This window comes from Odontomachus brunneus, unplaced genomic scaffold, assembly GCF_010583005.1.
Source record: "Odontomachus brunneus isolate Ranch 3 - 2012 unplaced genomic scaffold, Obru_v1 Obru_scaffold_134, whole genome shotgun sequence".
In the NCBI taxonomy this organism is placed as follows: Eukaryota; Metazoa; Arthropoda; class Insecta; order Hymenoptera; family Formicidae; genus Odontomachus; species Odontomachus brunneus.
The window spans coordinates 174689-194632 of NW_022639584.1; the positions used below are offsets into that span (position 1 = coordinate 174689).

Genomic DNA, 19944 nt, shown 5'->3' on the forward strand with positions numbered 1-19944 from the left:
CGGCCTCAGTTCTCTGATCTCCTATTTCCTTCCCGCCGAAGGAGATAACATGTTTCGGCTACGTTCCTTTTGGGCGCTCACGCGCTGTAAGCGTCATTCTATCTTTATCGCTCATTAGATGCGGAAGAAAGATAGAGTGACGTTTATAAGCGCTTAAAGCACGTGAGCACCCAAAAGGAACGCAACCTTCGAATGTGCCGTTCGTGCTCGAGTGAGTTTTATCTACGTAATTTCTAGAAATCTATCTTTATCACGTTTCCGCTCGGCAGTCGATTATCGTCGTCTGATTCCGGTGAGCGGCAAAAACTATGTTGTCGACGCTGAAAGTGAGTAACGAAGACCGAAATAAAGAACTCATTTGCGACTTGCTAACAATCAAACTCGAACCGGCGCTCTTCCGTTATCAATGGGCGACAACCCGCGAAACAAGGAATTGAAAAGAGCGGCAGATATGATTTCGAAGGAAGTCAACTTGACGAATTTGGCGGAGACGATTAGTGAAAGGTCATCATTCGATAACAAGATGAAGATGAAGATGCATCTTGCACACGGCGTCATTCTAACCGCTGTCTTTGCTCTGTCCATGTACAAAGCGACTAAAGACAGAGTGACCACGTTACTAATCGCGATATCCGTGTTTATTGTTATTCTTTTCATCTGCGACTTGATGCTGCGTCTGTGCCAAGTCCTGATCTCACTCGCAGACACGAATTCTAGCGAGGATTTCTCGTTGTTGAACCGTTACCTCATCCCGAATACCGCATCCGTGGTGGTGGTTGCTTGCGCTGCGTTGTCACTTCTGGGACAGATTGTCGTCTCGCGAAGATGCCCATTGTGTTACGTATGGAATTGCGAACCTCATGTATGCACACTTTCCATGATTTTTTCTTTTTTGTTGTTGAGGTCGGTGGCTTTTGAATTAGAGACAAGTGGAAGTGCAGTGTTTAATCTTAATGATCTGAAGGGCTTGGATTATGGCACTGGCATGGCATACAGTTATTATTACGGTTACTTGCGACTCATACTGCCATCCACTGGCACCTATAGCAAGAGCATAGTCGAGAAGATTGAGAATTTCGAAGATAAGCATGGCATCACTTTTCCAGTGCACAAACTGTTCATCCTGATACCATCGTCAGGCTATATTCCTCCAGATTTGAAGGAGGCGTCTGACCAATGGATGGAGAGTGCACAGGAACTTGAGGAGGAAAAACGCAACCGGGCTGGTGTTGTAGGCAGAACTTACCGCAACAATGCGTACAAAATTTATCCTGGTGGACGCAAGTCAGGTGCTAATCCAGTGTATGTGGTGGTGGAAGGTGCGACACCTTTGTTAACGTTCTATGAGGTACAGAAGCACAATCATGCAGAAGCTCTTTTATATAGGCAATTCAAGCACGAGATTATTACTACTTTTCACATGAAATTGCACAGTGCCTTACAGAACGAACTGGACACCAAAGATTTATGTGAACTGATTTATTATGATGATTATAAAGATGGGACTAAAGTTAATATTGCGAAGATAATTTTAAAGAGAATATCTGAATTAAGATGTTCTACATAAATGTTCAAAGAAGTTAATAGGGAGTATGTGATAATGACATGTCCTATGATACACTTATGTGATACAGAAGATTTATATTTATATATAATAATTCATTTCTTCACATATACCTAAGAAGTGATACTTAAGAAGTTCATTTACTAGAAACTAAAATGCTGAAAATTATGCAAAAATTTGATGTAACATTTATTGTAGTGAAACACCAGATAAAATCTGGTGCGACTTGTCTATATCGTTCATGAAAAATTTGATACTGAATATTACAATGTAGCACATAGATTACCGATCAAAGGTTTGAAATCTAGTAAAAATGTATTGAAAATAATTATCTGGATTATTATCAAGATTCTTGTTGATAAATCTTTTTATCAGTGACTTCAAACCTTTGACCAGTACTGTATAGTCTTATGGTAGAAACAATAAGTCATCACTGTTTTAACGTAGCTTTGTAAAAAGTGATATCATCCAAATAAAAAAAACTTGGTTATAAATGTTATATATTAGGAAAATCAGCATTAGAGAAAGAATAGTATTCACTATATCGTTTTTGTGTAATCGCGATTGCAAGTCAGAAAACTGCTGTTTTGTGTTTTGAACAGTATTGTACTGAATGAAATGTGGCAGAGTATGAGCAATTTTCTTAATATGCTATTGAAAATATACATTTGATGTACAAATTCCTTAACATATAAGAATATGAGTACAGGACCATATTGTGTAATATTTTATATTTTACTTGCTTATATAATATATACCCGTATATTTTCATGCACTGTATTCAATTTTGCATCTCCTATGTTTCACCAGGATACTCGCGTCGTGACATGGAAGGAACAGTGGCGAGGCATTCGTATAAAATGTATCATTTATTCGCAGATACAAGTCCCTTAAGAAACAGATTACAAAATATTGCGTCAGCAGATTTCAAGGGAAGACATCACGATCGTCGAAGCCCACAGCCGTTCTTAGCCACGTAAAAATTACAATACGTGTCGCACACGTCGGCCGGGCGCTAACGTCGAGAATTAAATGGATTGTATATAATACATATGGGAGTAGACATATGTTGCTTCGTCCGCGACGAAGGTGTTATCGCTTGTTGAAAGGTCGTAATCCTTAGTAAAGACACCAGTGAAAGGCACAGAATTGAATCCTGGGCAGGTATGTTAAGCCACACTCTTCCGAAGCATGCCGTGCGACATCGACTTTCGAGCATAGCTAAGAACACACGTCGCAATCACGAGTGGCAGTAGCGGTAGCGCTGGTATTTACATCACATATCCATTTCAAATTGCTCCGCGGACTCCTCGATCAGAGCGTCTGTAACACATTGCATTAAACATGAAAAAAAAAATTCGCACACATGTGTGAGATTGATATATTTTATTATCAGAACGAGCACGCGTGGGATCTCTCCCAAGAGCACACGATAACATTGAATGGTAATGTGACCCGACCTTTATCAGCATTTTTGGCGGGATTCGTTGTGATGGCTGGTGTGCCTTTCAGCAATTCCGACGGTATGGCCAGTGTGCTTCGTGGCGGCGTTCGTGATATCGGTGAGTTCCGGAGGTTCATGAGAAACGCGCGCTCGTAGACGATGCGTGTACCTGCATAAAATCCCATTGTAAGTCCCATTATATGATTGGATCTTAGGGCTCCTGTAAAGCCATTCTGGACGCATAAAGAACGTTAAGCATGCCTTTTCAATTCCAAGCTCTGTTTCTTTTGTCACACATAACATTTGTTTCAAGCTTAAGAATCAGAAAGACATCTCGCGTTTGACAATAGAGTCCATAATAGGGCTTCAGGTCCTTCGCCGCGGGACTCTTGATTGACGACGTCGGAGACCGGAAAATACACGTTGAAGATTCTTGCAAAATACGTTAAGATAAAAACATATCCATAAAATGACGTAATCGGTCGAGCAGACTTATAAAATAGTCTGAATACTTTCCTCTTGTTCGGATAATCAATGAATGAACGTACAATTGATATGTAACCTTCCTTTTTAATTTATATGTAACCTTTTAATTTATATGTATTCCTTTTTAATTGATATGTAACCTTCCTTTTTAATTTAACTTTCCGCATGATTTCCTCACGTTAATTTGATTAATACTTATTGATTGTTAAAGCAGAAAAAAAGTGTTTGGACTATTTTACAAATCTGCTCGAAGAAGTATAATCTTGTGAAAACAATTTTGTTTCAATGTATCTTGCAAGAATTTTAAGCATTATCTTGTTTTCCTTATGTCATAAATCAAGATTTTTGAGGAGGAAACGGGAGTCTTAACGAAATTCTTCGGAATTAAGAATATACTTAAATTCTTATTATACAATGACAGAAAAAAATATCTTTGTCGGAAGAAATGACGTTGAGATGATTCAAGAGAAAGACATGGAGGCAGAGTAGAAAAACGGGTTCGATTTTGAAGGGAAATTTATAAGTGAACGGCGGAGAAAAACGAGACAACATTGACGTCGATGGAGAGGATACAATGACTGCGATGGCGGTACGGAAAGCAGCGCAAAGTATCTATTTATACAAGTGTGTATTTCTGTACTAACACCTAAGCGAAAGGGGTGCAAGGATCGGCGAAGTCGCCAAAACAAACTAATCGTGGAAAATGCGGAGACAGCGTGCGTGTATGCGAGACAGAGCCTCCCACTATATCAACGAAAGAGACACGTCGTGGAATTTCTTTGTGCGTGTAGTTGCGACTTCACGCTTTGGCAGGGAATTTGCTCAGGCGGTCTTCTGGTGAACGTGTCCGGATAATAGACACACGAATACGCGACGGCAACGGCGGATACTGTCCGCAATCCGCGAAATGAAGCCACGTTTGAGAGGAGAATAGTCGTACGACTTGGACTGATTTTCGCACGAGACATTTCGCTTCGTCAGCGATTGTCTCGCCGTCATTCCACGTCGCACTCCGCAAAACAACTATTTGCGCGTGAAGACTGTTTTTTACTCGTCACACGTGTGCGACATAAGGCGTGTAAAAAAGCTATTTCCAATCGAATGAGATCGCGTGAGCGACAACGTCGACGACCTAGCGTAAGGTGACCCAGACCTCCCGTTTGCCCGAGACAAAACCGATTTTACATCCCATGTTTTAGATCTTCTCGAATGCTACCTGGGACACCGATTTATCCCGAATTTAATTAAACTAACCTGATTTAGAAGATTTTAAGAATTTTTTTGACAAAAAAAGTGACGTTTAAAAAATTTCATAACTCAACAAACTTAACAAGTTTAAATACAGTAACTTTGCTTTTTAATTTTATATGAGGATAAGAACAGCTTTATCTTAATTATTGGTATTGTATATAGACCCTCATTGTTGTCATATTGTTTTTCATATATGTATAAATAAAATATTGTCTTATATATAACATAATTATGTATGTATGTGTGTGTGTGTATAAATTCATATATTTATAAAGTGTTCCGGATTTAGGGCTAGGAAATCTGGTCGCCTTACTTTAAGCGAGAGATTTAGTGAATACAACTGCGCGAATTTTCGGTCGAACGGCCTTCCCCCCTCCTACCAATCTCTCGTCTGAAGCGGCGCAATAACAAATTGTTATTCGTCATTGTTTACGTGCGACGTTATTATGCGATTGGACGCGAAAATGAAGTATACTACGCACGGAAGATCGTGTGGTTACAGCTAAAGTTATCTCGAAGGTCTCAGCGGGAGCCCGTTTTCGCTGGTGCGCACACACTTGTTTTCAAAGCCGTGACTTTTATCGCGTCGCGGCGGCGATAAACATTACGCGTCACCGATCACGTCGGCTGATGTTGTCGAGCGCATACCGCGTATATACTGATTTGGCCTTGGCTAAATCGCCGAACATTGCGCCAAAAACGTACTTGCGCTCGCTCGCATACTGTCGGACGTTACGAGCGCGTCGTTACGTCCGCCGTTCGTTGCGTCTCCGCAACGCAGCTCTAGCGCGCGCCGTTCACAATTAGAGAAAGAAAAAAAAAAAAAAGAAAGAAACGGCGAGAGAACGTTGGAATGTCGTTTGCAAGGGAGCCTGTTATCAGAAAAGTCGATTGTCGCGCGTGGAATGTAGTCATGCGTATTGAAACGCATTACCGACAATCTGAAACTGAGGTGTGATTTGAATTTAAAATCGCCTACGTAAATCCGAGCCGCGTGCGTGAACGATAACAAGCTTTTAAGAAATAAATTATGCATACGAGTGTTTATATCGAGGTGATTGTACATTGTGAAACTTCGTCGCATTGGAGAACGTACAAGTATCCTAGCGTGTTATCGCGTGTTAATCCTTTCGTATTTAGAGTGTATCTCCGTTTTATCGCGTTTGAATGATAAATTTCTGCACGTTTTCTCAGGTCAGATTTCTAAATTGTTCCTCCGGAGCGATTGTAATCCGCTTAGAGAGGATGATGTAAGGTTGACCTTTTTTCTCTAGTTAATCCTCTTTCAAAAATCTTTCCCAACTTAGCTTTTCTCCGGTCAAGAAGGTTCTAAGGGTCGATGTTGTTTTTTCAATGACGCATCGCTCAAAAACTTTCTATTTATCGAACAAAAATCTATACATTTATTTCATTACTTAAGGTAAATGTCTCAATGACTGAACTGAGAAGGAAGCATCAGTTTTGTATTTTTATTAATAAATAATTTACTGAATTACTAACAAAACTAACGTTTGTATAAAAATTTCGCGATCGGAAAATAATAAAAAATAAAATAATAAATACCAATTATAATTTTAATGAGATATTAGAGGTATTTATTAAAACTCTAACTTTAATTTGCAAGAGATTAAAAATGAAAATTAAAAATAGCACGCTAAGCAAAGAACGCGTGTAAAAAGTGTCAACCTTAATTTTTAAATATCTCAACTTTCACGAATAATCAATCTCTCTAATTGCACAAGCAGATGATATTTCAATTGATGTGTAGCGCAAGTTTTAATTAATTCTTAACAAATTTATCATGTCTTGTAACCTCCTTAATCGACGTTCTCCCGTGACAAAGCGCGAACAAACGCGTTCTTTTTCCGCGTAACAAGCTATTACTCTCGCCTTGGCTCGCTCTTCCTTTCGATACAAGTGGCCGCGACGCATTCGCAGAAATGTAAACACATTACCGCGATAGAGCGTGCTTCTGTCGTGCTGAAAACGCAGTAAGCCTAAGCACGTATCTCGCACGTCTGTCCCGACGCGTGATCATAAGTTTTAGTCTCATAAGTTTAATATCAAGGTCGTGCGCAATGTTATCGCGGATATTGATAACTGCGCGACCACTTCGGCCAAATGTGGAACAGGCACATCCGCGAGGTAAACGTCGAATTATTTCATGCCGCGTTCCGATAAAGAGCGATCGATCGCGCTCTCCGAAATATGCAATTACATAACAAACGACGCGCCGATCGGCCGTGTGCGAAAGAAGTCATCGATAATCGTCGACTATGCCGACTGACAATTGCGCGATGCGTAAATAATAATGGCCTTGGCGGGCAACTCGCACGTGTGTGCATTTGTTTACCGAGGCCGCGCCGACCTCAAACAGTATATCGATATCTACAAGTCGACGTCTCAGCGATTGTGCGACCGTTTACTCGCCCCGTTCTTTTCTTCCTTTCTTGTTCTCTCTGCAAATTTATCGGGCGTCTGCGACTGCAGCACGGCCCAATTTGCGCGCACGGAGGATGAGTAACTTATATCTACTCTATATCGACAAATATTTGTCTTATCCGTCTGCGCGTGTCGCGCGAAATTTGCGTGCATTAACTTGGACACGATTCGTGACTAAAACTCGTCGACAAGCGAACGGGGCGCCGGCAATTAAGGTAGATGTACCTTCAATGCAGAATACGTGCGCACCAAGAAAAAAATACTTGAAAACTTACACTTTGCAAAATATAAGGTTGTATTTTTATTCCTGAAAAAAAATTTGTGAATTGAATACGAATATTTTAATTTTCAACATAAAATATGTTGAGAAAATAATACTTACAAATTTATTTGTGAGATATAGTTTATTTTCGCGAAATGTGAACTTTTATCTCACAAATAGATTTTCAAGGATTTCTTTCTCAGCATTTACAGCGTTTAGGCAAGATATTCGAAAATTTATTTGCGAGATAAAAGTTCACATTACTCAAAAATAAACTTTATATCCCACACATACATTTTGAAGTATACTTTTCTCAATGTATATATTTTATGTTGAAAGTTAGAGTATTCTTATTTAAAAATCAAAGCACTAAGAATGCACAGGATTAGTGTACGTGGAAATTGATACTTTTACCTCAAGTAGAATGAAAAGCGAGAATGCACCGAATCTCTCCGCGATCACAAAAAGCAATATCTTTTTAATTAATTTGCGCGGCGCAAGCTACTTCGCCCATCGCCGAGTTCGGATTGCCGATGGTAAGACCGATCCCCGGCGAATTCGAATGATTGCCATGACCTCTCTCGTTTCTGTCTCCTGCTTCTTGCGCTCAAATTCTGATCGTGTTTTCGCACGTATGCACGGTCGCGACGTGATTTTATTAATAACAAGTGTCGTGGCGTCGTCCCCGTCTCATAGTCGACTGCAGGCTTGAAAGATAAAGAAGAGAGAAGAGGTGCAAACAAGAAAAAAAAAAAGAAATCACTCCCAAGATGCGGGAGAAGTGAAGCGATAAACTGATGCAAACTGACCTCCCGGTGTCGTGGAGTAGAGAGTGCCCCCGGGAGTGGAAGAGTAATCGGCCGGCAACTGATTGGGATCATGAATGACGACCCTCTTGGACGGTATACTCTGGCTCTGGGTAGCCTGTCTAGCGATCGGAGATGCTGACATTGTGCTACTACGTTGCTGCTCGGTGCTTCTCTCGGTTCCTTCTCTTTTGTCAAGCTCTCGCGCGTCTCACAATCGATCCGCCGAAAACAAAGAAGCTCGTGTTTGCTCCGCGTCGCTGACGCCTCTCCGCCGGGCTGCTTGGCGATAAGGAGCACGAATGACCGCTGCGTAATAACCCGGAGAACGGACAAGACGCGCAATCTAGACAAATGTGCACGAATTTAAGTCGACAATGGAAGCGACAGAGGCGACTTCGCCGGGGGATCGTGCGGTTACTCGTGAACCAAGCTTTTCACGCGCGACCGCTACTTCCCTACGATTGATTCAAGTGCGAATTTTACGCGCTATCGCGACAATGCGTGTTTGCTCTCGCGAATATAGCGCAACATAACCTACAATGCCAAGGAAACGCGACGTACCGCGATGCGCAACAGATAAGCGAGAATTCCGCTTATATAAAGCTTTCCCACTCCTCACCGTGGCGCGATATTCGTCTCTTCACCGTGGTCATTAAGTGTGAGCATTCTGGAGGTGGTAACGCGAGATAGATCTGCCGCAAAAGGAGCGAAATGTAAACATGATAGAAAAGTAGCGTAAAGCCCGTATCACACTATCGACTGCAAAGGCCGACTCGACTGCCGATTCTCTTTATAGACCAATCACAATGATAGGATCAGTTGACACTTAACTGTGATTGGTTTATAAAGAGAGTAGCAGCCGGGTCGTCCTTTGTAGTCGGTAGTCTGATACGGTCTTAAGTTCCGATCTACAATAGGGGTGCTTTCCAATTGCTTAACACACTTGACACACACGTACACAAAACCAGTATATTGGTCACATATTATCTAAAATATCTTGTAAGATAATATGCAACAAATAAACTGGTTTTGTGTGACACAGTGTACGCAAGTGGAAAGCACCCTATGTGTAGTAAGCTTTATGCAGGTAATGCAGGATTCATACCGCGTCCGATATCCGACATACAGCGTCCGATATCCAATAGAAGAATAGCTTTCTAATATAGAATTCAATCCTCTATTGGAAAGCTATTCTTTTATTGGATATCGGACGTCATACGTCGGACATCGAACGCGGTGTGAATCCTGCATAAGACTTAAGGGACGTCTACATTGGAAGTAAGCAGTAAAAAGTAGGAAGTAAGAATAAGAAATTGACCAATTATAGTTGATTATTCTTCTCACATTCGACTGTGGTTGGTCAATTTCTTACTCTTACTTCCTACTTCTTACTACTTACTTCCAATGTAGACGTCCCTTTAAGATGCGGGACCAATGATCCATAAATATATCCGTAACCATAAATAAAATCGAGTCATCATTGGTTATGATATTTCATGACCAATCACGACTCGATTTTGTTTATGGTTACGGATACAGATATGTTTACGGACCATTGGACTCACACCTTTAGGGTACAAACTAGAAATGCTCGATTCTTAATCGATTAAATTCTTTCCCTAACAAATTTAGGGAAAAAGGGTTGTTCGTGCTGCTTGCATGTTTCATGCTTTTCGCTTTTAAAAAGAGATGGACGCCTAATCAGACGCTTAGAAGAAACAATCGAGTTGGTTGTCTCGTTTTTGCTTCTTCGAAACATTCCAATATACTTTTGTTTAGTTTTAAATACGAAAAGTGCGAAGAATGCAAACAACACGAATAAGCCTATTTTAGGGGAAAGAATCGAATCGATTCAGAATCGGGCATTTCTAGTGCAAACCCTTACAGCGGTGTAGCGGAGCGCGGAACGAGAGCGGAACCAATCACGAGCGAAAACTATAGAACATGCGTGATTGGTTCCGCTCTCGTTCCGCGCTCCGCTATTCCGCTACATGGGTTTACATCCTTAAGAAATTGACCAATCACAGTGGAATTATAGAGAAATAATCAATTTTGATTGGTTAATTTTTTACGGCTTAAAACTTTGTACACCTATTGTAGATCGGAACTAAACGAATATATAGACATATACCTATATAGTACCTATATAGAATTTATATCTTTGACTATATAACCATGGACCGCTAGCGGCAATTCTAAGCGTCTGTAACATCTGTAACGCCGCCAAGACCAAATAACGGCAAAAGAAGAAACTCAATAGCTTTATTCTGTAACTCGTTATTGGAGTTAACGACAGTTTCGTTATCTTTGCGCAGCTTTTGTATATCGTAAGCTGCGCAACGATAACGAAACTGTCGTTAACTCCAATAACGAGTTACAGAATCCCAGCACTGTAGAGCAAAACAGAGTTAGTAACGTAAACGCTTCTAATATCCGCGTATCACATGGTGATACATACTGGAAAAACCTAATAGAAGTAATAAAAAGAATTAGACATTCTTGAAAATCACAAATACTTTATAACAAAATTAATTATAGAAAATTATGTTAAAATTATTATGAATTATGTATTGTATGAATTATGAAGGAAAATTAATAAGCCAAAAATGTCAATATATCAGACATAAATTGACAAAAATTATTTTATCGCAAGTACAATAATATACCATCATTTGGAGTAACTTTTATATCGCTGATATGAAAATTCTACCTTTATTCGTTTAATGATGTTATATGTTTTTGTAAGCCGTTGCAAATTGTTCAAAGTTACTCCGGTGTTTCAAGTTACCTCAAAGGACGGTATTTTAAATAATGTTTTAAAAAATGTTAAACGTTCTTTTTATAATATTACATATATATTATATAAACATTTTTAATATATATATATATATATATATTATTCATATATTATATATCTCTTATTATATAAATAATTATATAAATATTACATATTTTTATGTAATATAATAAATACAAATTTGGTATGAAGCTATATAAATATTTTATTTTGTGTTTTTATATTTTCCTTGCAAATCAGATTTTTTTTCTTGTTACTTTAAAAATTGTTGATTTTTATATTATAGCAAATTGTATAACTTTTTTTTTAATGTAATAATTTATTTGAAGAAAAAATGAAAGTCTGTTATTGACAATTAAAGAAATATCATAATAATTTTTCATGTATTTTAATGATAACTGCAATTTATGATCACGGACACACAACAAAATATCTTTCACATGGTAAAATAGAAATCACAAGTATGTGATAGTTTACGTAATAACCGTTGTTTGGTCCTGACGGCGCTGCAGATGTTGACAAACGTTTTGCTGCAGCATAAGATAGCGGCTAGCGGTTCATGGTTATATAGTCAAAGACTTATATAAGCTGCGTTCCGAAATGCACTGCCAGTACTGAAAATCTATAGTTCATGTTACGTATATTATAGGATTTCAGTACTAGCAGTGAATTTCGGAACGCAGCCATAATAGGTTTGTTCGCGTCGCATGCTCCAAGGTGCTCCAAGGTGCTCCTACTCGCTCCAACGTACTCTGATTGGTCCGCGTGATGACGTGAGCCAATCAGTGTGCGTTAGAGCGAGTAGGAGCACGTTGGGGCATGCGACGCGACAAACCTAAAGCTCATTCTACAATTGAGTAAGCGTAGTCGCGAACGTAAGAGTCAACCAATCCGAATGTTTTATTCACTGATTGCTTTACTCTGATTGGTTGTTGTAATCACTTACAAACACTTACTCCACGTTCACGCAATTGTAGAATGGGCTTAATATCTATATAGAACACATTCAAACAATCGCGTCCAAATCACTCAGGAACGAGTTATATCGATTCTGTTCTTTTATTTATCGGCTTAAGATCGGGTCTCTTTTCTCGTTCAACAACTGAATTTGAGATGAATCCCACGGAACCAACCAGCACTGAAGCTCTTAGGTAAAATAAGTTTCTACTTAGACAAGGTTATATACAAATTTACTGTTGATAAGATATGACTTCGTTCGCGTATTTTGCAAAACTTGATTGTCTACCTCGTAGAAAAAGTTAACGCTGCCTGTCGAATGACTCTTGTTAATATCAACTATACAAATTATCTTGCAGCTCCAAAATGAAGGATGTAATTGATGTTCTTGCAATGCAGCGTGAGAAAAGAAATACCTTGCAAAAGAGTATTACGATTGATTATACAAAATCGAGCGATAGTTTTACGATTTCACGATTTATTTTCGAATGTGGTAAGCCTGATATCTTTATACAATTCTCAAGTTTTAATTTAAAAATCTGAATTGTTTAGAAATTATCTTGGATTTTAGGTTTAAAGTTAGAGGCTCATTCATTGACAATAGCTACTGCTGCAACACTGTACCACAGATTTATAAAAGAAGCAACTCAACAAGGATATGATAATTATGTAAGAACAGATTATATTGATTATTTTGCAAAAATATAAGTTTAATTTATTCACAAAAATATATTCGCAAAATAATTTATTTGCAAAAATATAAGTTTAATATTCCTTTTAGCTGATAGCTGCGACTTGTCTCTACTTGGCTGGTAAAGCCAAAGACGATACACTGAAGATAAGAGATGTTATGAATGTATCCTACAACACACTTCACAGAGGATCTCAGCCACTGGATCTTGGAGATCAGTATTGGAGTATGAGAGATGCTATTGTTCAAGCTGAGCTTTTAATCATGAGAATGCTGAAGTTTCAAGTCACACCTATACACCCACACAAAGTAAAATATTGTGGATTTCTAATTATATTGTTTATATATATATATATATATATATATATATATATAAATCATATTATGCTATATTACAGTATATGCTTCACTACTTACGGTCTCTGCAAGCCTGGTTTGGGGAAGAAGAATGGTCCAAATATCCAGTTGCCAAAACCAGTATGGCATTATTGCAAGATTTTCATCATTCCCCATCTATTCTTGATTATCCACCGAATTTAATTGCAATAGCTTGCATTAACTTGTCATTGCAAATTTACGGTGTTGTCGTACCTTTGATGGATGAGTGTGATCAACAACCATGGTTTAATGTAAATATGCCATGGTTTAAAGTAAATATACAGCATTTCTTAATTTGTTTGTACAATATTAGTTTGTATATGATCCTAATTACAAGTATAATAAATTTGATAAAACAAGTATGATTAATTTGTAAATTGTTTATTACAACAGGTTTTCTGCAAAGATTTAACGAGAGACAAACTATGGGAGATTATGGAAAAAGTGATGGCAGCATATGACGAGGAGCCTGAAACAAGAGACAATTAATGAATGTTAATTTGTGTTGCGATAATAACTCATTCCTCTCATATCGCAATATTAAACTATTAATTATATAATATTATATTAAACTATTGTATTATATAATCTATTATATAATCTGTAATAAACAAAAACCAAATTAAAAGTTAAGTTAAAAGTTGATTATATAAAACATATTGTGTGTTTTTTCCATAGTTAACTTTTTAATCATAAATTAAATTTGCGTGAAATAATGATAAAATTGTTTTTTGTAAGAAAATATAATGATTTTAATATTAATTATTTTATTTGTGTAAAAAAAGTTGAAATATTAGTGTATTTAAAAATTAACCGAATTAAAAATAAATTTTATAACTCAACTTTTATGCCCAATTTCTTCACCGCCAGTTAACTTTATCTGCCAGTTATTCTATTGGAATGGACCAATCATATTTATGGTTGGCAAGATTAACCAATCACGGTTGACATTTATCCGACAGAAAAAGTTAACCGGAGGTGAAGAAATTGGGCATTAGCCGATTAACTAATTATTATTCAACTTTAGTATCGCTCCATTTTGTATGATCGATCGCAATACTTTTTTGTAATGTGTTTCTTTTCTCGTACTGCATTGCAAGAACATCAATTACATCCTTCATTTGCTAGAATTTATTGAAGTAATAAAGTAAAATGTTTTAAAATTAGTAAAATTCGAAGATTGTCTTCGAATGTATTCTGGATGGCTTTTTTTCGTTAGTCCCATTCGCTGGCGCCACCTAGCCTCGCGCTCTTGCCTACGAAATAACTCGCGAAACACCGTAGATAAAAATCATCCGTCAAGTGTTTCGATTTACACGGCGTTCGTATTGTAGCGTTAGAAATAACTGACGCACGGACGTCGATTTCGTAGTAAGTATCATTTTATCCGACGTCGACAACGGCGTTCCTCGTCGCGGCGGCTCGCCACCAGAAAGGGCAACCCTGCTTTCACCCTCAAGGAAACAGGTGTTCGGTGACGTTCCGCGGTGTCTCTCGTGCCACTCGGTACTGGCCCGACGATTCTTTGAGATATGACAAGTAGAAAAAGCGTTGTGTACGTGTGAGATAGAGTGCACCGTTTATGGTGACGACAGTCCGCGGCCCGGTAATTATATTCCACGCGTCACGTCACGTAGCGACGAAATCGAATGTCGTGAATGGTGACGGATACAACTGTCTACCAAATTGTTCATTGTAAATATTTTACACGCGCGCAGTGCTAAAAAGTGCCGCTACGTTTTTCTGAGAAATATATAACGTTCGATTTCGACGTGACTTCGTAGCATTGTTGTTTATAGGTCTGTGTTTCTTTTTCTCGAAAACTTTCTGCACACTGGTGCGGTAAGTTAGAGTGAAACAACATGTAAACCTGTCTCTTTCTAACTTATCGCGCCGATCCAAAAAGTTCTTCGAAAAAGAACAGGCCTCTTGTATGTTGCTTTTTTTGACGTTCCGAGACGTGCAGTTAACAGAACATAATAACGTGCAAACGTATCTGAACGGAGAGAATGAGTGCGTCTGTTTCTTCAAGTTGTCACTTAAGCTATCTTATCGAGTAAGAGTTCACTTTCAAGAAGTCAGGATTGTACATTGTTACAGAAATGTCTCAAATCACGGTTACATCAAGTGGGATGGAACGCAGTATCCACGAGATGCTAAAAGATGCACCCTCATTAAATGAGAGCGACAACGCTGTACACACTGGAACTCCTCCACCCCATGTGCCGAACAATTGTAACACTGATGGCCACCCAAGACCAGCCACTATAAATTTGAGCCTAGGAAGTCCTACGTCGCAGAATTGTATGTATTAACTCTCACTTTGCGAGTTCATCAGCAAGTGGAGTCTGTTGCAACTCTAAAAATTATAGTAAAAGATATCTGTGGTTTGGCAGCTGTAGCAGTGTCTCCAAGCACACCTGTTCAAAATGGTGATACACAGACTATGCGCACTACTCAGAGCAAAATTGAGAGTATCAAGAATTGGAGTATCTCCACATACAAATGCACCAAGCAGTTGATGTACGAGAGATTAGGGAAAACATCACGTACTGTAGATTTTGGTAAGTTTTTAATATCTTTTATACCCGTATTCATAGTCAGGCCTTATGTTTAAGGTCTCCTTAAGTTCATCTTCAGATGCTCTACTGATCATTTTATTGGCTATAGAGCATCTGAAGATAAACTTAAGGAAGCCTTAGATATAAGGCCTAACTATGAATACGGGAATTAATCTAAAATATCAAATAGCAAAAATAATGTTTTTGAAAATGGTGGTGACAGCTATCAGCATGTTACCAAAATAAATAACTTTTGTCAATAACATTTGCTTTTCACAAAATGCTGAGAACAAATTTTATTAACATTTTTCATTTCAAAATAACAAAATTAATAACAAAAAGTGATTAACTTGGTTCATAACTCGTTGAAAACAATTGTTTTAAGTGAGACAATCTATACTTGTCGGTAACACCACTGGAAATACGTTATTAGCAATATTACTGTCCATGTAAATAAATCTTAACGAACTGTCCTTGCATACCAGAATTGGAAACACAGATCGAGCTGCTCAGAGACACTCAGAGAAAATACTGCAATGTACTAAGATTATCACGAGCATTGGCATCACACTTCCATCACGTGGTACAAACGCAGCACGCCCTCGGAGAAGCGTTTTCGGAACTGGCGCAGAAGTCGCCCGAACTTCAAGAGGAATTTCTGTACAATTCAGAAACGCAGAGGAATTTGACGAAAAACGGCGAAACACTTTTAGGGGCCTTAAATTTCTTCGTTTCCTCCGTGAATACGTTGTGTAACAAAACGATCGAGGACACGCTACTTACAGTGAGACAATATGAAACTGCAAGGTATGCGATGTCCCACCGCGACTTTCTTCACGAATTATTTCGCACTTACGTCACACGTTACAATATAATGATTTTGCAGGATAGAATATGATGCGTATAGAACAGATCTGGAGACTCTTGTGCAGGCTACGAAGTCAGACGGTAGCAATGCGGCGAGACTAGAAGAGGCGCAAGCGAATTACGAAGGACATAAACAGAATTTCGAGAAACTGCGCTCAGACGTTTCCATCAAATTGAAATTTTTGGATGAGAACAGGGTATTTTTTTTTTAACAAATTCTACAAATGAGGGCCGTGGTACACAGAAAAACTTAAGCAGTAAGCAAATTGATCAATCACAGTCGCTAATTTTTCTTACAGTCTAAGAATCAACGACTGTGATTCGTCAATTTGTTTACTGCTTAAGTCTTACTGCTTAAGTTTTTGCGTGTGCCACGGCTCTAATACTAGAAACTAACACATTCAAATAATTGCTATACTAATTGTACCATATCGTTCCAGATTAAAGTAATGCACAAGCAGTTACTATTGTTCCACAACGCCGTATCTGCCTACTTTTCGGGAAATCAAACCGCATTGGAAGCGACTCTAAAACAATTCAATATCAAGGTGAAATCGCCGAATTCAACTTTACCGTCATGGCTGGAGCAGTAGTTCAATTAGAACAAACACTTCGTCGCCCGCTGTGAGCGAAGGATGTGAATACACAAGTGCGTTCGTCCACACTGAGTTATCCCATTGCGAAACGCAGAAAGTCAAGGTAGAAGTCACCAAGATTACACGACAAACTCATCGGGACATACTTGAGAGCTGCCGTTTTATCCTGATACTTTAATTGAGATAGAATGAAAAATCGTGAGAGTTTCATGATGTATAAACAGACTGAATCCAAGTCACAGAGTATCTATGTATTGATCATTATAGATATATAACATCTTCGAGATGTACATCGCGTATCATAAAATTAATAATTCTTTTGAGAGAATTGCGTAACGGTAGAGGGATCTCTAAACGACTTAGTCAACGTTTTGAAAATTAATTTTTGATGCTTAAATATTTGAAAGAGGAGAAGAGAAAGAAAGAGAGAGAAGAGGCAATAGAATATTTAATTTTTATATTTCTCTTAGAGAAGAGTTCCGATGTAAATACGTAATGTAACGTAACACGATAAATGGAGCTTTCTATTTTACAGCGTATTTAGTGGTATTGATTGCTTGTTTATATCACACTTTACACGCGTAATAAGAGCATATAACTTAATAGTAACGGCTATGTCCATAATCCTGTTAAGACATTAATCTTTAATGATTACAGTTCGCGTATTGTTTTATAAAGATTAGAGCTTTAATGCTATTGCTGAATTATATAGAGACTTATTTTTCTCATTTATAACGATGTAATTAATTAAATTACATATTGCAAGTTAATTTTTGCTGAAAGGAGTAAGAGAAACGATAAATTGCGCGAATCTCAGTAGAGTATTAAAAATAATCGTGTACTAAATGTGTGTCAAGGAAACATACAACTGTAATATCAGAATGTCTCTATTATATCATGATTTTCATAAGTATTACGTTTTGCTTGTATTGTTATAAATAAGTAAAAATTATAAGTATAATAATCGATTACTCAATTTGTTTAAATTTATCGTGTGTACGTTTCAATATATACAGTTTGACGTATATATAATTTATATTTGAACTTTCCGAAAGCTTTATGAAAATTGCTTCCGGGATAAATGTTCTTAACATTTTTGCGATGTATGTTACGATTGAAAGCGTATATTAATTATTGTTACTGTTAGCTACAGCTTTCTATAATATATTACATACAAAATTAAATTGGTTTCTTCTAAAAATCAATTATGACAAATATTATATAAGAACACAAACAAATATCATAATAATGATATTTCTTTCTGGAAATTTATATTACCTTTTAAACTCAACTTTATGCAAGCAAAACGCTGCGAAGAAGAGAACTAGTCACTGTTTTACTTAAGTATCTATTTTCAAAATTGTAAGAATAAAAAGATAATAATATCTTACTCGATTAGATGTATAAGTTTGATTGCTTATGCTTGTGTATCCTACAGTAAACAGAAAACATAATATAGTTTATGCTACAATGCATCAGTTTGCAGTTTACTCAGAGATCTCAGAATCCTTCAAAAATATTTTATAGTAGAAAGTGATGGCATTTCTGATAACAATTGCTGTCACTTATTACTTGCCATGATAACAATAACTATTTGCAACTAGCTACTGTTAATGAACAAATAAATTAATTCGTAGTGATATAATATTACAAGGGTGTTATACCACCAAATTGTGAAGTTGATTCTTCCAGGTGTGTATATGATATTTAATAAAAGCATCTCACATGTATGTATGGTGAATGTATACGAAGTAAATGTACATGATATCGTGAAAAATCAGCAGTTTTTTTCTCATTTCGCGCCTTGCATCCGTTATCCGGGTAATAATATAAATATGGAATACTTAATAACTCTGGCCTTCAATGTGTAATGCTGCTGTTTGGTATGTGTACATATATGTTCTCTACAAATACTGTAAGGACTTTGAGAATGTAATTTCTTCTCTTTAATTCATAGTTTGCTACATAGCTAAGTTGCATTCCGTACGACAACTCAATCATTTCCTATAAGATAGTTAAGAATTTTACATCTCTATAAAACAGGATCTGACATTTTTTAATCAGTCTTATACAAGAAAAACAATGTTAATTTCTACTAAATTAAATATGTATAATAAGCACTTTATTATTTAAGTAATATATAGCAAATGAGAATTATGTTCCTAACTATGATGTTTGCGTGTGTATATTATGTGTATACAAGTTCTTAACAATAAATGAACACTTATATAAATATTTTGTCTTTAATAGCTTATAAAGTGTATTTACAAAAATACTAATGGCAAGATTGGACTATGCTTATTGTGTGTCATTTAAATATATTGCCCTATTGTGTTATTTAAGTATAATGAACAAAATGAAACATTTTACTTTAAAAATATGATTTATAGATCATATATAGATATTGATTCTATTTAAGTATACATATCTCAGTATGTACATATATAAAATCTTTCTTGATACTATCATTTCATATATGTGTCAATACAATTGTACAATTTGTGTTTTACTAAAAAATGTTTGAGATTAATAAACTTCTAAATATATAAATTTATAATAAGTATTATTATGAGTTCTGTTGCATCTGTTCATTCTGTGTTTGCTGATCTTGTGCTTGTGCTTCCAATGCTGTTTGAGTCGTGCTTATCTCCTCCATTCTTTTACGTACCATTACAGGTTGCACTTCCATAAATACCTCCATTATCTTATGGTTAGCATGAATATATTTTTGTGCACAGTTACTTACACAAAGATCCTACAATTTCAAATAAATATCAAGCAGATTTATTTTCAATAATATATATATATATATATATATATATATATATATATATATATA

At 37.0% G+C, this 19944-nt stretch overlaps 5 protein-coding genes across 14 annotated transcripts in view; 3 read left to right on the top strand and 2 right to left on the bottom strand.

Annotated features, from left to right (window-relative positions):
* The first annotated feature begins 134 nt into the window (after positions 1–134).
* Positions 135–4964, top strand: LOC116850077 (stimulator of interferon genes protein). The gene has a single exon (XM_032827922.1). The coding sequence runs from the start codon at positions 407–409 to the stop codon at positions 1565–1567; it is 1161 nt and encodes a 386-aa protein (XP_032683813.1). The 5' UTR covers positions 135–406; the 3' UTR covers positions 1568–4964.
* Positions 2415–8993, bottom strand: LOC116850078 (eukaryotic translation initiation factor 4E-binding protein 1). 4 transcript variants are annotated; one of them, XM_032827926.1, is made up of 4 exons: positions 8820–8838; positions 8259–8601; positions 3025–3177; positions 2415–2887 (listed from the first exon to the last, which is right to left on the bottom strand). In XM_032827926.1, the coding sequence occupies exons 2-4, from the start codon at positions 8398–8400 to the stop codon at positions 2841–2843; spliced, it is 342 nt and encodes a 113-aa protein (XP_032683817.1). In that variant the 5' UTR covers positions 8401–8601; positions 8820–8838; the 3' UTR covers positions 2415–2840. The 4 variants fall into 4 exon arrangements, 3 of the variants coding, with proteins under 3 accessions (XP_032683817.1, XP_032683816.1, XP_032683815.1); XM_032827925.1 differs by lacking the exon at positions 8820–8838 and adding an exon at positions 8797–8815; XR_004379256.1 differs by lacking the exons at positions 2415–2887; positions 8820–8838 and adding exons at positions 7864–8156; positions 8878–8993 and having other exon boundaries at positions 3031–3177.
* A 3042-nt stretch (positions 8994–12035) lies between these two features.
* LOC116850138 (cyclin-Q) lies at positions 12036–13738 on the top strand. Of its 2 annotated transcripts, none has more exons than XM_032828061.1 (6): positions 12036–12206; positions 12372–12505; positions 12584–12681; positions 12794–13012; positions 13102–13353; positions 13475–13738. In XM_032828061.1, the coding sequence occupies exons 1-6, from the start codon at positions 12169–12171 to the stop codon at positions 13568–13570; spliced, it is 837 nt and encodes a 278-aa protein (XP_032683952.1). In that variant the 5' UTR covers positions 12036–12168; the 3' UTR covers positions 13571–13738. The 2 variants fall into 2 exon arrangements, with proteins under 2 accessions (XP_032683952.1, XP_032683953.1); XM_032828062.1 differs by having other exon boundaries at positions 13102–13332.
* Positions 13739–14313: 575 nt separating this feature from the next.
* On the top strand, positions 14314–18885 carry LOC116850131 (arfaptin-2). 6 transcript variants are annotated; one of them, XM_032828047.1, is made up of 6 exons: positions 14314–14452; positions 15182–15385; positions 15460–15645; positions 16128–16449; positions 16529–16706; positions 16950–18885. In XM_032828047.1, the coding sequence occupies exons 2-6, from the start codon at positions 15184–15186 to the stop codon at positions 17100–17102; spliced, it is 1041 nt and encodes a 346-aa protein (XP_032683938.1). In that variant the 5' UTR covers positions 14314–14452; positions 15182–15183; the 3' UTR covers positions 17103–18885. The 6 variants fall into 6 exon arrangements, with proteins under 6 accessions (XP_032683938.1, XP_032683940.1, XP_032683939.1 ...); XM_032828049.1 differs by having other exon boundaries at positions 14440–14587; XM_032828048.1 differs by lacking the exon at positions 14314–14452 and adding an exon at positions 14462–14687.
* A 449-nt stretch (positions 18886–19334) lies between these two features.
* Positions 19335–19944, bottom strand: part of LOC116850132 (mitochondrial import inner membrane translocase subunit Tim10 B-like) — a 1123-nt gene continuing 513 nt past the window's right edge. The window contains exon 3 of the mRNA XM_032828053.1: positions 19335–19860. Coding sequence (XP_032683944.1) covers positions 19672–19860 — 189 coding nt within the window. The 3' untranslated portion in view covers positions 19335–19671. The remainder of the gene's footprint in view (positions 19861–19944) is intronic.

Excerpts from the sequence above, each read along its gene's own strand:
- LOC116850077 (XM_032827922.1), top strand. The coding sequence starts at position 407 with ATGGGCGACAACCCGCGAAACAAGGAATTGAAAAGAGCGGCAGATATG.
- LOC116850078 (XM_032827926.1), bottom strand. The coding sequence starts at position 8,400 with ATGTCAGCATCTCCGATCGCTAGACAGGCTACCCAGAGCCAGAGTATA. Across the intron at positions 3,178-8,258 it reads CTACTCCACGACACCGGGAG|GTACACGCATCGTCTACGAG; the intron begins GTCAGTTTGCAT and ends GATTTTATGCAG. Across the intron at positions 2,888-3,024 it reads CGCCAAAAATGCTGATAAAG|ACGCTCTGATCGAGGAGTCC; the intron begins GTCGGGTCACAT and ends AATGTGTTACAG.
- LOC116850138 (XM_032828061.1), top strand. The coding sequence starts at position 12,169 with ATGAATCCCACGGAACCAACCAGCACTGAAGCTCTTAG. Across the intron at positions 12,506-12,583 it reads ACGATTTATTTTCGAATGTG|GTTTAAAGTTAGAGGCTCAT; the intron begins GTAAGCCTGATA and ends CTTGGATTTTAG. Across the intron at positions 13,354-13,474 it reads TAAATATGCCATGGTTTAAA|GTTTTCTGCAAAGATTTAAC; the intron begins GTAAATATACAG and ends TTATTACAACAG.
- LOC116850131 (XM_032828046.1), top strand. Across the intron at positions 15,386-15,459 it reads AAGTCCTACGTCGCAGAATT|ATATCTGTGGTTTGGCAGCT; the intron begins GTATGTATTAAC and ends TTATAGTAAAAG. Across the intron at positions 16,707-16,949 it reads AATTTTTGGATGAGAACAGG|ATTAAAGTAATGCACAAGCA; the intron begins GTATTTTTTTTT and ends ATATCGTTCCAG.